Below are 21299 nucleotides of genomic sequence, written 5' to 3'. Positions count from 1 at the left end.
ACCTCATGACACAGAGCTGAGAAAAGCCAGCATAAAGCACTTTTATTGCAATAATAAAACTTGAACCGCATATGTAGTGCAGAGGCAGGGGACAAAAGCTTTCTCTCACCAAATCACTACACAGGACAGCAGAGGATGAGAAGGAACTGAAGGAGGAAAAGCCAGGAAGCTGGGATCAGCAGAGAGCCAAGCATCAAAACCTGGGAGATGCTGAAGCTGTGATGACCAGCATCATTTTCTTAGAGAACACTCAAGGATTTGTTGTGGTGGCTGGGCATCCATTGGGTGGTGAGTCTACAAACAGCACCTTCAGTTTAAACTTTCCACCAAAGTTCTTAGAATTTAGTAAGTGGAGCTTGATAGTTACAAGATTACAAAAGTCCAGAAAATCCATTAGAAAAACCATAGGATGAAAAACAAATTAAGCCAGGTCACAAAGAAGGCTTCAGAGGTCCCTGCCGACCCAGGGACAGATATTGTAGTGTTCACCACAGCAGTGAAGGGACCTGCTTTAAAAGGCAGTCAGTTTTAGGTGGGAGGCCTGTCAGAAGCAAAGGCTCTCCCTCCCTTCCCACTTCAGTTTGGGTAGGGCTTTCGACTTAACAGGACTTCCCTCACTGGAGAAAAAATCCAGCCCCCAACAGCATCTCGAATCTGCTATGGCTTTGCAGCACAGTAGCAGAATGTCTTAATATATAATAGATAAAATTTTCATCCAAAAAATAAAAATAAAATAAAATAAAAATTCTTGCAAATCCCACCCCCAACACCAATTCCTATTCTAGAGTTAACCCATTGCTTGTGCTGTTAACACTTGATAATATACTTCATTGGAAACTTAGATCTCAAAGACAGAAACTGAGTCTTCACCCCAAAACAAAGTAACTTGAGGTTTATGGCATACAGTTTAGGTCAACACACATACAGAAGGGGGAAGAGGACATGGAGGTGTCCGAAGCAAAGCTGAGTGACGGAACACATTCAGTCAGGTAGGTGTCTATACAAAGAGTGGTGGGACATCAGGAAAAGCTCCCCATGGATTCATGTGCACCCATCTGGAGGTACCAGATTCCTCCATGGCAGATCTGTTGGGGACAGAAAATCTGTAAGTTCCAGCAACTCTGTTCTCTGTGTGGACAGTCACAATATTATCTGTCATGCCAAGTCCTGTCCTGAGCAGCTGAGGTCTTTTGGGACCAGGCCAATTCTTACAGCTGGAGAAAGCAGATGGATTGCCCAGGTTTTCAGGCAAGCAACTTTTTTATGCTCAACTTGCCACATGTGGTTCATATGTCTTGTGTTAACCTAACATTAAGTTTAGCATGCTAAGGACAGGAGGAGGCTGCCCCTACCACCCCCATGCTGTTATCACTGGAATCCAAATTGGCTTCAGGTTTCTAACAAAAGCATCCTCACCCAGCCCCCGGTTGTGTCCTCTGGATTCCAGGGGTAGAACAATCAGGAAAGTCTGGGTCAGTTGTAAGGGTGACATTCATGTGTGAAGAGAGTCTAATAGTCTAATAGCCACAAGAATAAGGCCATGCCACTAGGATACTGAGCTTAATGTTCTAAGAATGAAAGAAGAGGAAACAGGCTTCAGTTCTTCTTTGCCACCATATGGATGTGACCAGGCCCAGTTTCCTTCACTAGAAAGAACAACTCAGGCTCCTACAGTTTCTTCCTAGAACTGTCTGACCTTAGGCAAAGGTTCTTCCTAAGGCAGCTCAAGCTGACGTGCTGCTTTTGTAAAGGTACTTTTCTTATTAGCTTTTAGAAGCACAGGTCAGAACCAATCCAGAAAGAGTTATTTGGTCTGTGGTTCCACAGACTTCAACTCAATAAGCTACATATAAAAAGTTTTAACAGCTGCCATTCCCACAAGCTCCTTTAATACACATGCTATCCTGTTCTTGGAATGGTCAGCTCTTACACTGACACTAACACAGGGGTTGGGGGTGGGGACATGACACACTGGACCTATCAAGGGAGCAAGGAAGGTAATTAGAGCCCTTCAGCATTAAGTACTCTTACCCATGTGCAGAGCTAAGGGAGGAGGCCACTTCTGTCATTCCAGTTTTAGAAGCTCCACATCAAAAACAAGAGTAGCATGTGGTGGGATGATGCCTGGGTGCCCGGTGGCTCCATAGGCATAGTCTGGGGAGATTATCAGTTTGGCTCTCTGGCCCACACTCATCTGTGAAAGAACAAACACATGCAAGGATTAAAATTACCTGGATGAATTCCAATCTCTGTGCTGAGCTGGTTACTAGGTGTCCTTGGCCAGGACAGTGTTGACCAAGACATCTAGTGACTGCAGCTGCCCACCCAGCAGGCAGCACCCACACTGAAAACCTCTGGAGTTGGGAGCAGCCACTTTAGATGGGACCCAATGGCAATGAAAAACCCCTCCTGACTTTTTGAAGTGTCAGTACTTATTGGTATCACACAAACGGTTCTCATACTGTATTATTTGTACAATTAGGACAAGGGGGAGCAGTGTTTATCAGATGCAACCTTTTCATGTGTGGTTAGTGTAACCCATCGATGTGGCATTCTCAACAGCACTTTAATAAAAAGCTTAAATAAAAAAAAATAAAAGGGGTTGGGGATTTAGCTCAGCGGTGGAGCTTGCCTAGGAAGCGCAAGGCCCTGGGTTCGGTCCCCAGCTCGAAAAAAAAAAAAAAAAACCAAAAAAAAAAAAAAAAAAAAACAAAAACAAAACAAAAAAAAACACAAATTACAATCTGAGGCGAGTCCTCAATTCTATGCTTCCTATATTTAGATTTAGCACAGGACCTCTATAGCTCAGTGTAGCATAGGCTAGCCTCAAACTCTTAATATTCTTGCCTCACGTTAGGTCAGGATTATAGGTTTTAAAGAGCACCACACCCAGCTTACACTTACAATCTTATGGTGAGACATTTAAACAAAAAAAGACAATGTTTCAGAGGCATCACAGACTAATACACCATGAACACCCAAGGCCTAAGTGTGGAGACCCAGGGCATGTCCTTCTCATTGGGAATTAAAGAGTTACATGAACCAATAAATGTATTTCAAGCCTCAAAAAACAAAACAAAAACAAACAAACAAAAAACAAAACAACCCAACCCACAACCCAATGATTTTTCTGGGGAACAAGATACCATATATTTCATGTATAGTATTTATACATTTATACTAAGGGAAAATATCTTTAGAAGGATAGCAGTGTAGCTCTCAATAACATGGAATTTACTGTGCAGCCAAAGCAGACCTCAACTCTTGGAAGATACCCCTGCTTCAGCCTCTGAAGTACTGAGATTATAAATACCATAGCTGACTCAAGTCCTTGGCTTGATCTAAGAAAATTCAAAACACCTATTTCCATTACACAACAATTCTACTTTCTAGAATATTCTAACAACCTATATATGCATCACAAAGGATAATGACTTCATACACATATCCATACTATGGATTAGTAATCAGAATGAGAGATCCCAGTGGGCTTTTAAGATACAACATGGAAACATAGCTAAAACATTGTTAAATGACAAGAGAACCTTTCAAAACTGCACCTATGACAGGATCCTGTACCTGGAAACAGAACCAAACCAGCATCAAGAAATGGAGACTGAGGTGGGTGGGAGTGGCGCATGTCTTTATGTGTACCTCTTATCTCGAGTTCCAGGGTAGCCTGGTCTATAGTGCGAGTTCCTTTCTAGGACAACCAAGGCTACACAGAAAAACCCTGTCATGAAAAACCAAAAAACCAAAAGGAGAAGGGGCATGTGCCTCACCTATCCCCAGTGTGTCTGTCCATCTGTGTTTCAGCCCAGCCCTGACCCCATAGTACATGATGACCTGAGATTGAAGGCACCTGCACACCCTGAGGATGCCTCAGAGTACAGCCCAATACAGGCTGGAACTGAGCCTATTTTCTAAAACTTACCCTTCAGTAATACTTGCATACATGTGAAACGAAGACTGCAAGACAGGCACACAGTGTTTTTTATGCTACCAAAATACTGTGAAAGATTCAAATGGCTTTCACGAAGGTTCTGGTTAACTGAATTATAGCACCTGTACCTCTCAGAGAGCATTCAGCTATATGGATATGACCATGTTCAGCCACAGAAGGTCAAAGTTGAGGAAACAAAGTAATCCCCAGGCAGTTTTGTGCAGGAAAAGGCAAGGAAAGTGTATTTGTGTGCTAAAAAATGCAAGAAATCCCACGAAGCTGGAGAGATGGCTCTCTCTCCACTGGCTGCTCTTGTAGAGAACCCAAGTTCAGTTCCCAACACCCACATGGCAGTTTACAACTATCTCTACTTCTAGTTCCAGGGAATCCAATGTCCTCTTCTGACCTCTGAGGGCATGAGACACTCACCCAATATAGGTAGGTAAACATACAGATAAAAGTAATACATTTGTTAAAATAAAGAATGAACCCTCAGAGTGTCACATGTGGGGTGTTAGGCAGATCCTAGGAAACGAAAGAACATACCTGGGCTACCCCTTCTTCCCAGCCTCGGATCACCTCCTGCTTGCCTAGTGTAAACTTAAAAGGCTTGTTTCTGTCCCGAGAGGAGTCAAATTTCTTCCCATCTTCAAGCATCCCTGTAAGAAAGTACAGTTGTAGCATGAGCAGCCAAAAGAAATGGTGTGAAGCCATTCAGAAAGCAGTGGTACAGGCCCCATCAGCACAGCAGGGCCAGTGTGCCTGGTCAGGCATTTCATCTGGGAACTGAGCCGTCTCTGGAGGATTTCCTATGGCCTTACTGGGCAGCTCTGCAGACGGCCGATGCCATGCAGCCTCTCACCTCACTCTGAGGTACAGCTGCTACCTTGCTCTGAGAGTAGGCTCCTTGCCATGACCTTTCCACACCATGGACCTCTCAGGTGGTAACGTGGTCTCCTTGTATAAGGTCCTCCCCTACAAGGGCAGTAATCCCAATTCTGCCGTAGTACTTATATGACAAGCACACGGCATGTTCTCCACCTTTCTCCATGGCTGGCTGTGACTATATACACTGCTGTTCGCTATGGTGGTGACTGAGTCCTCAACTAGAGAGAGAAATGCTCTCAGCATCATGGGGAAAGAGACAACAGGAGAACAGCTTTACTAAGCACTCTGGTGCTGCCTTATTTTAAAAAACAGGAACCTGGGGCTGGAGAGATGGCTTAGAGGTTAAAAGCACTGACTGTTCTTCCAGAGGTCCTGAGTTCAACTCCCAGCAACCACATGGTGACTTGCAATCATCTGTAATGAGATCCAATGCGCTCTTCTGGTGTGTCCAAAGACAGTGATAGTACACTCATACACATAAAATAAATAAAACCTTAAAAAAAAACCAACAAAAACAAACAGGAACCTGAGCATGGGCTAGCTTTTGAGTTGTCAGTCTTCCTGAGAAAGTGGCAAATAACTTGGTTATCTAGAGACACTGGAAGACACTAGCACCCAACCTACTGCTGAAGCCCATGTTTCACATCCCAGTTCACAGGTCAACCTCTGGCAAGAAGTGAATTAATCTGCTCAAGGGACAAAATGAGACAAAGCCCCTCATACCATGCTCCTTTTACTAGACTGCTTCCCAAGGGTCAAGCACACCACAATGAAAGGTGAACTCCAGCAATGGAGATCGCAAAGGGTGAGCACCATGAGAAAAGGGGAGTTAGACATCTGTGGCAGACATCTGAAGTTCCCTTTTCAAAAACATCCCTGGCATGGATTTCTCCGGAAACCAGTGGCAGCCAACTGAGGTAACTGACCCTAAGCTCCTGAAAGCTCTCAAATGCAACCCCAGGCTGGAGGGGGCTAGTGGTGGGCCCAGAACTGATATGCAACACAATAGGGTTTGAAGATCCATAAAAAAAAAAAAAAGAACTTTCCTGTGCATGTGTATGTGTTTATGAAAGTGGAAAACCCTGAAAAAAATATCCTAACCTAAAATGTCAACCCTGGTCAGCAGACTGTGGAAACGAGATGAATTGAGGGCACTATTACATGTGCTGGACTTCTAGACTTTAACCAAAAAGGAAATGGTAGAGGCTGCTGTCCTGAGCAAGGCTCAAGACCAATATCCTGGGCAAAATGCACGTCACACAGCCTGAAGACTGGCGGTGAAGCACAAGAGGAAAACAGGAGCTACCTTGTTCCAAATCTGTGAAGAAACAGAGTATGGAACCCTAGAACTGCTGAGCTGGGATATACATTTAATTTGCTTTTACCAGAATATAGTTACTTCCCGACAGAAGGACTGACAAGCAGTAGATTTGAATGGCCTCTCTATCTGTAACCAGTCTCTAGGCCACAATACCTACTATACACATGCCCACTGCCAGTACAACTCCTGCCCCAGGAGCTCCCCCAACTGATTCCAAAGGTAGGGAAAGAAAGACACCAAGATTCTCAGAATGCTTTCCCTGGACATGTGCAAGCCTTTCCATTCTGCTTTTGGACCTGCTTTAACAGAACTAAGGAAACCTACTGTAAGGTTTTGCAGCGCTCTTAAGGTCAGAGCCAATGAACCGGGGGCCTGTGAACAATGAAGGATACTGATAACTAGAAATAGACTCTTCCTGGTCTGGGCTCTTCTGAGCAGACCCTGAGTTAGGACCCAGGACAAAAGAGCAATTCCTGGCCTTTAAGCTGAACTGTCTGCAAGAACCTGCTGGGGAAAAAAATCCAGATAAAAGAAGCTGGATTGAAGTTCAGAGAGGAAGAACACTCACTGGCTGTTCTTCCAGAGGACCTGGTTTCTGTTCCCAGCACCCACACAGTGACTTACAACAGTTTGTAACTCCATTTCTAGAAAGCTGAAGCCCTCTTTCTGATCTCCATGGACACCCAAACATACACCTGGTACATACACATATATTCAAAACACTTATACACATAATTTCTTTTAAAAACTCCTGAGCCAGGTGTGGTGGCACATGCCATTAGCCCAGCACTTACGAGGCAGACAGACCAGCCCTAGTCTACAGAGTTCAAGCACAACCAGGGCTACACAGAGACCCTGTCTCCAAAATGAATGATTAAACAAATTATTCTGTGAAAAACCGGACCAGAGGGGCATCTGAGCCAAGGCTATAAAATAATTCAGGCCCAGAGCCCCACTTCTCCCAGTGCAACATCAGGTTTCTAGGAGTGCTCTAGCCCAGCCCCAAAGATGGGCTACTCAACCTCTCTCTGTGCCACTTATACATGGGTTCAGACCAAACATACAGGCCAGTCTAACTTTGATTCTTTGGAGTAACTCTCATCTGTGTGGTCTGGAGATCTCATTTTCAGTTCACAGGTCGATAGGGACAGCTCAATCTACCGGGAACACTTTATGGAGTATCAGTAGTCTAACTTGAGAGACTTGGGAAGGTGAACATGAATCAGTAGGGGTGGCACTGTCACATAGAGAAAGCCAGGCCTTAGCCTCGCATAAGACAGTAGGAGGGATCAGGGCCAATAAGAATGTCAGAAAAGACACCGGCTATGTCTCTCTTAGTGAAGTAAAAATCAGTGAAGACATGAGAACAAGTGTACAGTTAGCTCTATAAATAAGCCAAGCTCAGCCTCTGTCACTGTCTGTAGAGTCCTTTTATAATTCCTCTAAGCATCTCGTGTCCTCTGTGGGTCTTGCCTCAGCATGAATCTGTCTCAGCTGATATCACTGTGCAAATCAGCCCCAGTCTGCGAAAGCAGCAAAAAGCTGAAACACCCCACCAGAAATTTTTTGATGCATCTCTACAGAGTCCCAAAAATGGAGCTCAACTACACAATGTAAGGTGGGTAATATGTGTGTGGTTAGCAAAAAATCCTTCATCACGTGCCCTTTCACATGCTTACTTTAACAGACAGCCTTTCAATGTCTGCTTCAGTAAAATATTCCTTACAAATCTGTATTAGCTTTTCACTTGTGTCCACTTCAGGAAAAAACTCCAAAGGACGGTAGGCAAACATGCTTTGCCTTCTCAGTAGGGCTTGTGGATACTTATGGCCGAGTATAACCTATGTGAAACAAAGCTTCAGTTGATCTACTCAGCCCCAGTGAATGGAACAAGAAGGCCAAAAGTGCTTCCCTGACGCACACCTACACTGTAACTCACAAACAATCAAAACACATAAGAACGTCCTTAGGAGTAACTACTTCTCATTTTCAAAATAACCTAGTTAGGATTGCACTAAATAAATCTCATAATACATCAATGGGTTATAACACACAGTTTAAGAAATAAAGTAATCTCCAAAAGAATTCTATTATTTCTTATCACATCTGAGCATAGTTCTGACCTGAGCAGGGCCACAATTTTAATTACAATGAAAGTGTACAATATACTCTGCATAGTTCTTCATTCTCAAAGGCAGGAGAAAGCTGCCTCCTGCACGTGACATGCACTGGTGCTGCTTTGCCTGTTACCTCAGCTGACTAAAAACAGCGGGCAGGAAGCTCAGAGGGAGCTTCTACCTGTAGTTAGTTCTTCAGTGAGGGATGCCTACTTCTGTATCTTAAATTCATAGGAGACGTGGAAGCGCAAAGGCTGAATCTGAGTGTGGCTCAGGACACGGGATCACCGCCTTATTTTCTTACACTATTTCACAGGAGCTCTTGTCTAAATAAAGAGGACTTGAGTCTTGCTCCAGAGCTTCAGACCACAGTCATTTCCTGTCAATCTATTTTATCTTCCCAGGAAGGAGTGACAGTAGGAGGTATTCTTTGGGGTTGAAGGATTTTCCCCCCATAATTGAATTCTTTTTGTAACATTGTATTTAATTATGTACTTAATGTATAAGGGTGCTCTGACTACATGTACGGATGTACACCAGAGGAAGGCATCATTCCCATTACAGATGGTTGTGAGCTGCCGTGTGGTTGCTGGGAATTAAACTCGGGACCTCTAGAAGAGCAGCCAGAGCTCTTAAAGTAAATAAATATCTATAGGGTAGTTGAGTGTGTGTCACGATGGGTAAAAAGGTTCTAGAAGGAAGAGATGCAGAGGAAAACAAATGTTGAAAGACAGGCATGAGTGTGCATGTAGCTTTCTGAGAATTATGCTTCTCAGCTTTGATGGCAGAACACAAGAAAAGTGGGTAGAAATCAGCTTGATAGGATTTCTGTTATCCACCAACATGGAGAAAATAGACAAAACTGTCTCTGAATAGCCAACCGACCAAACTACCCATCTCTCCACTATAACTAGGAAACAACCTCAACGATACAATTTACGACATGAGACATAGTAGTCACTGACAGCTGGGAACTAAACAAGGCTATCTTCCAATGGCTCCAGCTCACATCACTGGGAGTTTTCCTGAGGTGGGAACAGGGATGGCACTCTAGGCAGCAAGAGTCAACTTAATGGACCACCACTTATTCACCCCCTGCTACGTATACAGAAGTTAGGAAGCTGGGATTCATAGTCACAGTATATCAAATACTATACTTCAAGTTATGTGTGTTCATGTGTGAGTGTATATGTGCTGTAATACATAAACGGAGGTCAAAGGACAACCTTAGATATTACTCCTCACCTCCCACCTTGTTTGAGACAGTCTCTTGTTCACTATTTCATCCTCCATGCTAGCTGGTCAGCAAGCTTCCAAGGACTCTGTCCTGATCTTCTATCTCACTGAGGGAGCACAGGGGTTAGGTGCTATCAAGCCCAGCTTTTATATGGGGAGTCTACAAGTCCTGAGCCATCATCTTTCCAGCCCTCAAATGTTACTTCAAAATGGACCATGGTCCTAAATGTAAACGCTAAGCCTGCATAATTCTCTAGAAGAACACATAATCTTAGACTAGGCAAAATTTTCTTAAGTATAGGATCAAAAAACACAAACCATCAAAAAGAAAAAAACTAGACACTGAAATCCACTTAACAACCAACCAACAACAAAACCAATAAAGGCAAGAATGAGGAAGGGTGACTGTCAAGTTCAAAGGCCAGCCTGAGCTACACAACACAGTCAGTCTGGGCTACACAACAGATTACCAAAACTGAGTAAGAAAGAGCTGATTAAAACAGACAAAGCTTTGAACCTGTACTTCCCTGAAACACACACACACAGGGGGCAAGTGAGCATAGGAAAGATGTTAACATTTTCAATCATTACAAATGCAGATTAAAACCATCAAGGATATTACTGATTAAAGTAAATAACTAAAAGACTGGCTACATCAAGTATAGGGAGAACATCACACTGTTGAGTGCAAAATAGCCAATTACTCTGGAAGGACTCGAGTGTAAGCACTTGTGCCCCATATGGCCCGGCCATCCTACATTTCAGTATCATCTTAGTCTACATCTATTTGACTATAAGACTCATACACCATGTTTAGAGCAATTTTTAACATTCACTCCTAAGAACAACCCAACCACCTACCAAATGGTAAATGAACACATGACCCATACACAGAAACTGCTCAGCAACAAAAAGGAACAAATTATCCATAGAGAAGTCAGAAGAATCTGAAACACACGGAGTAAAAGAAACCAAATAAATAGTTAACATTTATGAGTAATGTCTAAACTACAAACTAGCCAGGCATACAGGCATTCATCTTTTATCCCAGCACTCCAGGGGGCAGAGACAGAAGGATCTCTTGAGTTCCAGGTGAGCCTGGTCTATACAGCAAGTTCCTGGGCTACAGGCCCTGCTCAAAAAAACAAAACAAAACAACCCCCCCCCAACAACACACACTCACAAAACCAAAACCCAAGACAAACAAACAAACATCCAGTAAACTAAGCTCAAAGAAAGCACAGTAGCAGCTAGAGTAGGATACAGATGGGAACTTCGCAGGGAATTTATTTAGCTGGGCCTAAGAAACTGTACACTGTTGTGGTCTTTCAGACAGTGTTTCACTATTTAGTACATATCCATAACCATTGCATGTAGCTAAAACTGAACACTTTAAATATGTGACATTTACTTTATGACAACTGAACTTTAACAAAACTGTAACAAAAAAAGACCATGGAGGTGCCTGTCTACATTGAAGACTGGGAGAGATCATTCTGAGGTCACCTGCCTGCAAGAACAGAAGAAAAGTAGGCAGTGATTTTCACCAGCCCCCTGCATATGCGCAGTCCCTGCTTCACACAGGGAATGGAAGTAGGACAAAGACCCGGGAATGGGTCAGGTCTCAGCGGTGCTCCATCCCTTTGAACTCCTAAGCACCTGGAGCTCTTGAGTGGGGAAACCACTGCCAAGTTGCCCCCAGAATATCCTAGAGGAAAAGCAGATTCAGCTGGGAGAGGGCAACCGAGGCTACTGTTCACATACAGCAAGCTTTCTCCTCTCAAGGCCACACTTATACTTGCTGGTAACAGTAGCCACTTTCATTTCTGATTAGACACAAACTCCACCTCATGAGTGAGAGCTGTCTGAAGAGCTGTAGATTCTGCGTTTCCAGCCTTAAATCATGGTACTAAGGGGCGAATGAAGCTCAAAATCACAGACCTGGACTCTGTCCTACGTCCCAGTGGCATCTGGCTCAACCCTTGGCTCCCCCTGCCTGACTTATGGACCAACAGGACAGGATAAGCAGGAGGCTTCCATATTTAGACCTTCTTCCCTACATGGCAAGCAGCAGCCGAGGGACGCTCCTGGAAGGGCTGGCTCTACTTTCCAGACCTCTAAGTATCCAATTAGAGAGGAAAATGGGAGGAAGTAGGGGTTTGGACACCCTCACAAGACAACAAGAGGAGTAAAGGCTCCCTCTGCACATAGCCCACGCCATTTCTATTCCATGCAGATTCCTCACCTGGGGGAATGAGGCTCAAATCCTTGCAGGGGAGAAGGATTTTAGAGGAGTTTGGGGAGAAGACTCAAGTCTATCTCCACAATAGCATGCCAGGCAAGCACCCATCAGCCACGCCCAGTTCTGGAGTGTGCTCTTGTTCATGAGTAATTGGCAAAGGGAAAAAACACAGGCAGCGCCTGGAAAGCACAGCACCAGAGCACCTGTACCTACCATAGACTGTGCTCCCGGTGCTTGGCTCAGGCCACAGAAAAAGTGAGGGCCAAGATCAAGACTCAAATCCATGAGGACCACTGGTTATCATGTTAGATTATTCTGGCATTTTGCTTTTCGGAAAGCAGAGTCTCAGTGCCCTCTACTTGAGTCAAGAGACTCAAGTTTCAGTAGTGAAATCTCATTCACAGCACTCATCAATCTTTACACGAGGTTTTCAGAGGCAGCATTTTACTGACTAAAATACAGGATGGTATAAAGAGAAAACTTTAAACCCCCATATTTAAATCAAATAAGATGATCAAGCAACTAAACAGGACAAAACCAAAGCTAAGTTCCTGTCACTTGCCCATGGGAGAGGGAGAAGGACTTGCTAAGGCTGAAATCCAGATTAGTTTCCTAAGTGCAACCAGTGCAGCTGCTGAATGAAAGGGGAGCCACCCAAAAGCATGTCAGCTTGCAGCCGTGCAACTGAAACCACGAGAGACACCCCAGGTGAGCACTGCCGGAGGCCTCATGACATACCTGTCCCTCTTCCCTCTTCATTAGACACAGAAGCTTCCCAAAACCCCTTCTGCATAACTTCTGTGTTAGAAAGACAGCATTCCCATGCTCCATTCACCAAAGGGGATGGGGAGCAGTCAGCTGTATGTTTTCAAAGCTAGTCATGATGGTTACACTGATATGATTCAACAGCATATACATAAGAATGGGTATAACCAGAAAATCAGTGGGGCTGACAATGAGTCAGTACAGGAAAGAAAAAGAATGCTGCTGCTAGTAATGAACTGGAAAGGCTTGGCATTTAGACTTCTCACAATAGACTTTATTATAAAAAAACATAATTGGTGTTTGGAAAACACCATACTCAAAGAAAAAGCAACGGCTCTTCAGCAAGTGTCTGAGCTGTTTTAGGCTCCCTTGACTACATAATTAAACCCAGTGAAACCTTCTGCACTTAGAAGGATACCCTGGGTGAATGGTATGGCCAGAGGTCAAGAGCCTATCCAAAGTAGGAACCAACTCCATCCCATCACTTGCCTGGTTCACTAAACGCAAGCACATGCCCAACCATGAGGAAACCTTTGTCTTTGGCCAAATCCCTTTAGATTCTATGACCAAAAGTTTTCAAAGTCAAAACCCACAATGGGAGGAGCTGTGCAACAATATGAAGAACACTGGTAGAGTTAATTCTTCCCCTGTGGGTGTGTCATTCAGTTCCCATGTTAATCACAAAATAAACAGTGGCTAGCCAGAGATAGTATGTGTTGCTCAAGGATATACTCCTCTCGAATGGTTCATCCCCTTCCCTGGCTTCTCTGCTTCTGTTCTTGCTTTCCCTCCAGCATAAACCTAACAAGAGTAGCCAGACAGAGCCTTTGAAACAATACAAGGAGACCCTTGCTTTTTAAAGCCCTCCCATGGCTTGCCATCTCTTTCAGAAGGCTTTCAACTCCTTAAAGTGGCTCACAGGAGCTGCCATCTCTGATCTTACTGCCCACCTCCTCCACCTCTCTATAGTCTGCATTCACATCAGACTACTTTTGTACTTACTGCTGGGCTGCCCACACTCTTACTCACACAGCCCTGTGCATTGATGCCCTAACTCCTTCGGCTGTATTACTCTCACTTTCTCATGGGCCCTCTGCCATCTAAAATCTTGACCTGTTCTTGTCTCTCTCCTTAGCGCTAATGAATACATTTTTGCACAATTACATTAATTATACCTTTTCCACTATAGCTAAAAAATCTACAAGGGTAGGAATTGTGTTCGCCTTCATTCTTAAATTCCCGGTGCCCATACAGTACCGTGTACACAGACATGAGTTCATATAGAGAAATCAAAGATAACTCCTAATTCTAGGCATATGCACACTTGGATAATTCTTTCCTCTTGCCTGCCTGAGGCACAGACACTCAAAACCAAGGACCACTGCTTCCAGGCAGTTCTGGATTACAGGTGCCAGCTGCCACAGCGATTTCAATGCATGGCTCTCTCCTACCTCCTGACACTATCACTGAATAGAAGGAAGGGTGAACTAGGAGTAAAGGGTACAAGGAGAGAGCAACAAAGTCCAAAGAGAAGCTTAAGTACTTTCTCTTTCTAGACTGAAGAAAACAGAAACCTCCTGCCGCAGTACCAGGCTTGTGGGAGTGGAGGTAGTGTATAGCACTTACGCAAGGGGGCCACAAACCCCACCTCACCCTGCCCCCAAGTCCTCCACCCCGGGAACAAACTCCAGTTCAGGAAAACAACTTGAGTGGTTGGAGTTCTTGGGACAGAGTGCACACAGAGCGTCCCACTACAGTGAGTGAACCTCTAAAGAAGCAAAGCTGTAAAACCTGCTTTGGAAACTGATGATTTCACTGAGTTTGGTTTGGGATAGGATCACTTTCCATTGTCTTGGATGTGACAAGCAGAAAAATAATACCCTCATGCCCTAAGATTCCAGGATGCTTCAAGTTAATATGGTCCAGCTAAGCTGGGCTTAGAGACACATGCCTTTAACTCCAGTTTTTGGGAGGCAGAGGCAAGCAGACCTCTGCGAGTTCGAGGCCAACCTGGTCCACATGGTTCCAGGACACCCAAAGCTACACAGAGACCTGTCTTGGGAAACAAACAAAAAGATGGCCCTATGGTTATAGGTTACTAAACCTCAGATGTGTTCAGACTAGATAGCAACAGTGCATACAGCAAAATGGCCACCTGTGTCGAGGCAGTAGCACTTAGGCACACATTATTGCTATTTCACTTTTCTTTCTTTAAAAAGCTCTCCAGGAAGTGGCACCCACATGTGAGAAGCATTCTTTGGGGGTAAGACAAAAGAGTTTCTCCTGTCCTTACCTGTGAAAGGAAGACAACAACAATTCTGTAATTGATTTGGGAACTCACAATACCATGGAAGGCAACCCTTCCACAGCAGGATCCATTTCACAATGCCAACATCTTACCAAGCTAAGGAAATCTGGCAACAGAATCAAACCCTAACCTGTTCACACAGCCAAGGTAGCTCGGGCCAGCTGCACTGCTCTCACACAGGGAGCTTCCTCATGCACATACCCTGAGGTAAGGCTGTAGATGGGCACTCGCTCCACTCCATCTCTTCTGCATTCCTATTTCAACCTGTCAAACAGGAGGCTGTCTTGGCTGGGGCCAGCCACTTCAATCTTTTTTGTTTGAAAAAGGGTTTCACCATGTGAAACTTGAACATGTTCGGTAGACCAGGCTGCCCTCAAGTTCATGATACAGCTGCTCTGCTAGAGCTAGAATTAAAGGCCTGAGGCACCACACCTGGCTTCCAAATGCTTCAATCTTAAGCACCCAAGTCTGACTACTCTGAACAGTTTTGGTGCCAAGACCACAACTTAACCTTGTTCCTACTCTAGACACCACAATAGACAGGAGCTCCACCGCCTGGTACATGGAGCATAAGGATCTAAGTACAGCTCAAACAGTACCGTAGCTGCCCCATGCCTCTCTGCTCACGAGGTACTGCTTCTCCTGAATTCCTGCCTGACAGCATCCATCACTTGCTGATGGCCTGGGCTAGAACACCCTCACCCTTGGGATACAGCTGGGCGCTATATAATCCTCCAAGGGAGGATAGAATCCATGTCAGCTCAAGGCATGACTCCAGACTCAGAGGAAGAGTGCTCTATGGCAACATACCAAGTTCCCTTAACTAACCCTCTGCCTACCACTCCTTCACACAATCCATTCCAGTTCTTGGGCCTTGCATAGGAACTCTTCTCCAGATGGCCATGAAGTCAACACCAAACTTGCTGTGTGTGATGCTGGAGGGGGTGTCACTCATCAGGACTTTCCACCTGTCTCCATTAAAAGCAAACTCCTCCTTCCCCATCCCTCCCTGCTTTACTCTCTCCATTGTGTCTTTCACTATCTGACATGTCACACTGTCATCCCGGTCCCCCTCTTGAGCTAAACCCTACTAGGTCAGGTCCTTCTCTAGTTTACTAGCCACTTGTGGCTGGTTTGTTGCTGCACAAAGGGAAAAACAAAACAATAATAACAAAACATTGTCACTACTACCCATACAGCTCCAGCCTGTTTTGTGACAAACACTACACACTAGAAAAATATCACCTGAGGCATTTCTTAAATATGAGCTTCCCCCCAGACATCAGGTCACCAGCTACGAAACAGCTGGTAGAGGAGTGACTAAAATAAAGCAGAGAAGAAGCAAGAAAACTAAAGAAAAATTAAAAGTAATAGGCCAGACTTGGCCTGGGAGCTTTGACAGCCCTAGGCAGACTGGAGATGATGCCAAGGGACCCTTGGCTTCTCCATCGACACCAAGAGGCGATGGAAGACTTAAATTTGATCCCAAGGGCAAGATTTCCAGCTACATTTTAGGAAGATTAAAAAAAATCCTTCAGTCCACTTGAGAGTTCTCACAATGGCAATGGACTACTGGGGCCTCGAGAAAAGGATATGCACTAGGATAAGCTTCACAGCAACCACGAGGCAGGGAGGGAGGGGCTGTGGAAATCCACTCAGCCTTCAAGGAGTTAGTGTATGGCTTACTGTTCCGCCTCCTCCCTCATGTCTCAGTCAAGGCTTGTAATACCCCTTAGAAATCACTAGATATTCTCAGTGGCACTCAAGTCTTCTTCAAGCCTGTACTCATGCTGGGTCCTGGCAGAGGTCACAGAGAACACCAGAGAAAGGCTTATCAGTGGCACAAATTCATTATTGGCATCTAAAACATCCTTGAGGTTGTGGCTTGGAGACAGAGCTCAGAGTTGAAACATTTGGCTAGTACCTGTAAGGTCCTGGGTTCATCCCTGGCATGCAGGGCTCGGGGCTGAGGGGCTGGTCACCTTACTTCCTTTGCTGTTTCTCTGGACCCAGTCTAAATAGCAGAAATGGACACTTGGCTAAAACTCACATGACCAAGAGTTATTAACCCAACCCAAGCCTCAGTCATTCATATCCTTCCTCTCAGTCACTTAGGCAAACGACCTGAGCCAGACATTCAAAAGGAAACAGAAAAACTGAGCATGGGCACGAAGGCTTCTACCACCCACCAGCCTGAAGCATAGATCTTGAACAGAGAAATGACTGAGGCGAGCAGAGAGAAAGCCAGAGATAAGAGATAGGGGCTCTCTCCTCCCTCCGTGGGACTCTGCTGGCTTCCTGTCTTTGAAGACCCTCTTCCTCCAATTTTAAAGACAATGTTCTCTTCTCTTCGAAATCTCTTTGAGACAGTCTATTCTCAGTGACTTAAAAGCCTTAATGCTGCGGAAGTGCTCTCACAGCACATCTACCCCCTTCTCTCACGCCCCCACAGGTCTCAAACAGGTTCTTCCTGGGAGGCTGGTGGCAAAGACTCTTGGGAACAAAGCCACCCGCCCTCAGAACAGCTTATTCTGTGATTGTGAGGCACAGCTGGCTTCTCAGTAAGGCGTCTTTGTGGAGTTTATCAAAATGAAATAAAAAAGAAAGCTTTTGTTCTAATGTGTGCCAGGGTCCTGCTGTCGTTCTGGGAACGTGTGGGTGGGTGCCGCCCACATGGAGAACAGACTTGAAGAGGCATTAGGAGTTCTGGGACCCATAGTCATCTGGGTTTTTTTTTTGGGGGGGTGGGGAGGGGGAAGGCTCCAGACACTCTTATAGGGACAGCTCACCAAGGAGCACCGCAAGTTGTTTCTGCCTACATGCCAGTACCTGGTTTTCAACAGCAGTGACACATAGGCTAGGCAAGGATGAGGGGCAGTCTTGAACACAGACAGATGTCACCAAGAGGACTGGGAGAAGTCAGGGAATGACTTCCTCCTGAGAATGTATCCAGTCGCTCACATTCTCAACCTGTGGGTTGCAACTCCATGGGGGGGTCCAACAACCTTTTCACATGGGTTGCATAAGACCACTGAAAATATAGATATTTACACTATGATTCGTAACAGTAGCAAAATTAGTTATGAACCAGCAACGAAAATAATTTTATGGGGGGGAGGTGTCACAACATGAGAAATTCTATTAAAACTGCCTTAAACACATGTTTATTTTTTTTTAAAGCAACAGTATTCTTTTCCAACTTGCTATCAAAGATGACTGAACTGATGATTATTCTTCTACTAACCCTCCCAGACAAGATGCTGACTGTGGTCCTATCACAACAGCTACTTTGATTTGATCTGTTCTCACCAAAGATGTATTTCAATATTCCTTCCACTGGCAGCTTTTTAAAGGTCCTAGTCCTTAACTCTTGCCCGCTTCTCTACTCAAGAAGTCACAGAAATAAGGGGGCACAGGGAGGAGGATGTGAGCTGCCTTGTCCCTCAAGAGCGGGATCCTCCCCTGATTAGGGAGAGAAGGCAACTGGAGCCAGAACAGCTCAGCCAGATCAGCCAGAAAAAAAGGTGGGGGTGGTGGCAGTGGAGGGGAGCGGGGAGAAGCAGAAGAAACAGAGGAAGGATGGGGAGGGGGACAAAGGAAAGGGTGGGAAAGGGAAGGAGGGGGAGGGAAGCCGATTCATATCAGCTGTGGCTACAGCACTCAGCCTATGAAGTCACAGTCTGCTACCCCTCCCCCTCCCCAACCCAGGAAGACCTTGTAAGGGCATGGAGTAAAAGATGGTCCCAGGGCCAGCAGTGTTGATGGTCCTGATGCTCGAATTCTGGCCTGGAGTGCGTGTCTTTAAATTTTCTTTTGATTTAGTTACTGTGCACTGTATTCACGACCCCTCAGTTTCCTTTATCTTTAAAAATGGGGTTGAGAAAGTCTCTACTCTCAGAAAAGGGAAAGGGGAATGACATGGTAAATACATCCTTTGGTCTGGTAATCACTGCCATGGAGGCTGAGATTTGCAAGTGGCTCAAAGAGAAATAGACATTGCATTATCTATTTCCGAAAGGGCACGTGAAGCCACAATAATGACTTAGCAAGTGGGTCCTTTCCCACCCGCCCCAGAAAGGTGAATTCAAGGGTTCCAAAGGGTGGCTGGGCAGACTAGGAATTTTCTTCCCTTAACTACTGAAGGGAGAGAGAATCCCAAAGCACGGGGAAAGGCATCATGCCAGCGGGGATCGGAAACGGTTTAAATCTTCCTGAAGGGGTCCCTGGCCCGGAGCGCGTGACCTCCGCCAGGCGATGAGTTCGCTCAGCCACAATTTCTACGCTTGGACAGTAGGCTCCCTGCGGCATCCGAGGCCGCTCACCGTTCAGGGTGTATGAGACTGCGCCAACCCGAAGTCCCGTCCCGCGCGGCGGGCCCAGCCTGTCCCTCGGGGCATGGCCACCGCCCAGGCCTCGGCCGCCGGCCACGCGGCCACCACGCCCCGACTCCCAGCCACAGCCCCTCCCGCCCGGCCCCACCCGGCCGGTCCGACTCACCGGTGTAGTGTACCACGCAGGTCTGGCCGCGCTTCGGGAAGGTGCGCCCTGAGGAGAGACAGACTGCAGGTGAGTGGCTGCGAGCGGCGGCGGGGGAGCGGGGCAGCGGGTGTCTGTCTACTCACCGTCTCCAGAAGAGATGGTCTCCACCTGCACTCCCATGGCGGCGGCGGCGGCGGCGTTGGCGGAGGAGAAGGACGCGGGTGGAGGCGCGACGGGCGGCGTGGAGCCGAAGCGGACCTGGCGGCGGTTCAGAGGTTCGGCTTCGTCCCTCTCCTGTCTCCTGCGCACGCGCACCGTACCTCACAGCACGCCCCGCCCTACTTGCGCGAGGCGCTCACATCCCTGGAGCGGGGCAGCTGGGCGGAGGGACCGGAAGTCCGGAGGCCACAGACCCCCGGATGCAGCTGCGGCGGAAGGCGCGTCCTGTTGGCTACTCCCAGCTTTCCTCTGCGTTTCTCCGCCTCGGAGACGCCGCAGTAATAACGGGACAAATCAGCTACTGACGAGCTCACTTAGAGATGCTTTACTCTTACGCACATCTAATTGTCCTGTAAAGAGGATAGTTGTGAGTAGGCCTTGCACCTGTAGAACCAAGGGGACGTCTGCAAGTGGCCTTAGGTTCCGAGCTTCTTATTGGAAGAGTCAATCAATATTAACACTGTCTTGCATGAAAGCCACCTTCCCCCGAGTACGTATATAGTAATATATATGGAAATGTAGAAAGGAGTGGTGGCGCAGGACTTTAATCCCAGCACTCGGGAGGCAGAGGCAGGACTGGTCTACAGAGCAAGTTCCAGAGCAGCCAGGAAAGAGAAACCCTGTCTCAAAAAACCAAAAAGAAAAAAAGTATATGTACCCATCCACTCGAATACTTGAATTCCCTCCTCACACCAGCTTCCAAGGGGGCTCTGTGAGTTCTGCTCGAATACCTTCAGTGCTTTAAAGAATAATAACTTAACGGGCTGGAAAGATGGCTCAGATGTTGAAAGTACTGGTTGCTCTTCCTGAGTTCAATTCCCACACCCACATGGCTGCTCACAACTGTCCGTTATCTCCAGTTCCAGGGAATCCTACACTCCGAGTGTAGATGCATACCTAGGCAGAACACTCATTCACATAAAGTAAAACTGCCAGCGGTGCTGGTGCAGACCTGTAACCCTGGTGCTGAGGATAGGAGCTTAATCAGTCTAGCCTATTCAGTGAGCTCCAGGCCAGTGAGAAACCCCGTATCAAAAGAGGTAGACAGGGACTACGTTCCCGAAGACCCTATGTCCAGCCGACCCAGTCTGCTCCATCTTAGACTTAAAAGCCAAGTTCAGAAACTCAGAAGCTAACTCTGGCCCTCTGGGACCTGAGGAACTGTACCTTAGCGGGTGCACACCTTGGAGAGGCACACACCTTCAGTTTATTGGACTGCCTGAGCAAATTGCAGTATCAAAAAAAAAAAAAAATCCAAACAAACCAACCAGCAAACACCTTTAAAACATTTTATGGAGTCTTCCTCTGATAAATCATAGAAGCTTTTGATTTTTTTTTTTTTTTTTTGGTGACATCTGGTTTCTGGTTCTGTCAAATTCCAATCTAGGAACTACAAACTTCTCCAAAGGTGATTTGCACCAGGACAGTCCCATAAACAAACAGAACCAGAAAGCCCCGGCCGTGTTGAAAGCTGATGTAAACCAGTCTAGTCAGTGTGATAATTCCTGTCTCTTCAGCTGGGTCAGCTAACCAAGATGCTTCTAGTGAATACCCAACTACCCTAATGCCCTCCCGGCCTTTGGGTAATATTCCAGCCTTCCTGGGCTCTGACAGTGGCACCCTAATTTTTGCAGGAAGTAGGTATAGAGGAGAATACATCTTTTCTTGTTCTCAACAAAGGGTTGGAATTCTAAGCCTAAGGGAACTAACTCCCTGGCAAAGGAGGCAAATCTGATACTTGTAGAAATCACTGACACACCGAGATTATGTGGCCTATCTAT

At 45.9% G+C, this 21299-nt stretch overlaps 1 protein-coding gene across 1 annotated transcript; it reads right to left on the bottom strand.

Annotated features, from left to right (window-relative positions):
• Positions 1–17: 17 nt before the first annotated feature.
• Fkbp1a (FKBP prolyl isomerase 1A) lies at positions 18–19646 on the bottom strand. The gene is made up of 5 exons (XM_032904409.1): positions 19443–19646; positions 19318–19365; positions 4490–4602; positions 2032–2194; positions 18–1085 (listed from the first exon to the last, which is right to left on the bottom strand). The coding sequence occupies exons 1-4, from the start codon at positions 19477–19479 to the stop codon at positions 2066–2068; spliced, it is 327 nt and encodes a 108-aa protein (XP_032760300.1). The 5' UTR covers positions 19480–19646; the 3' UTR covers positions 18–1085; positions 2032–2065.
• Positions 19647–21299: the final 1653 nt, after the last annotated feature.

The sequence above is a fragment of the Rattus rattus genome, chromosome 5 (genome assembly GCF_011064425.1).
Source record: "Rattus rattus isolate New Zealand chromosome 5, Rrattus_CSIRO_v1, whole genome shotgun sequence".
Taxonomy (NCBI): Eukaryota; Metazoa; Chordata; class Mammalia; order Rodentia; family Muridae; genus Rattus; species Rattus rattus.
Note: the sequence above shows the minus strand (reverse complement) of the source record. Positions and strands in the feature narration are given on the sequence as shown.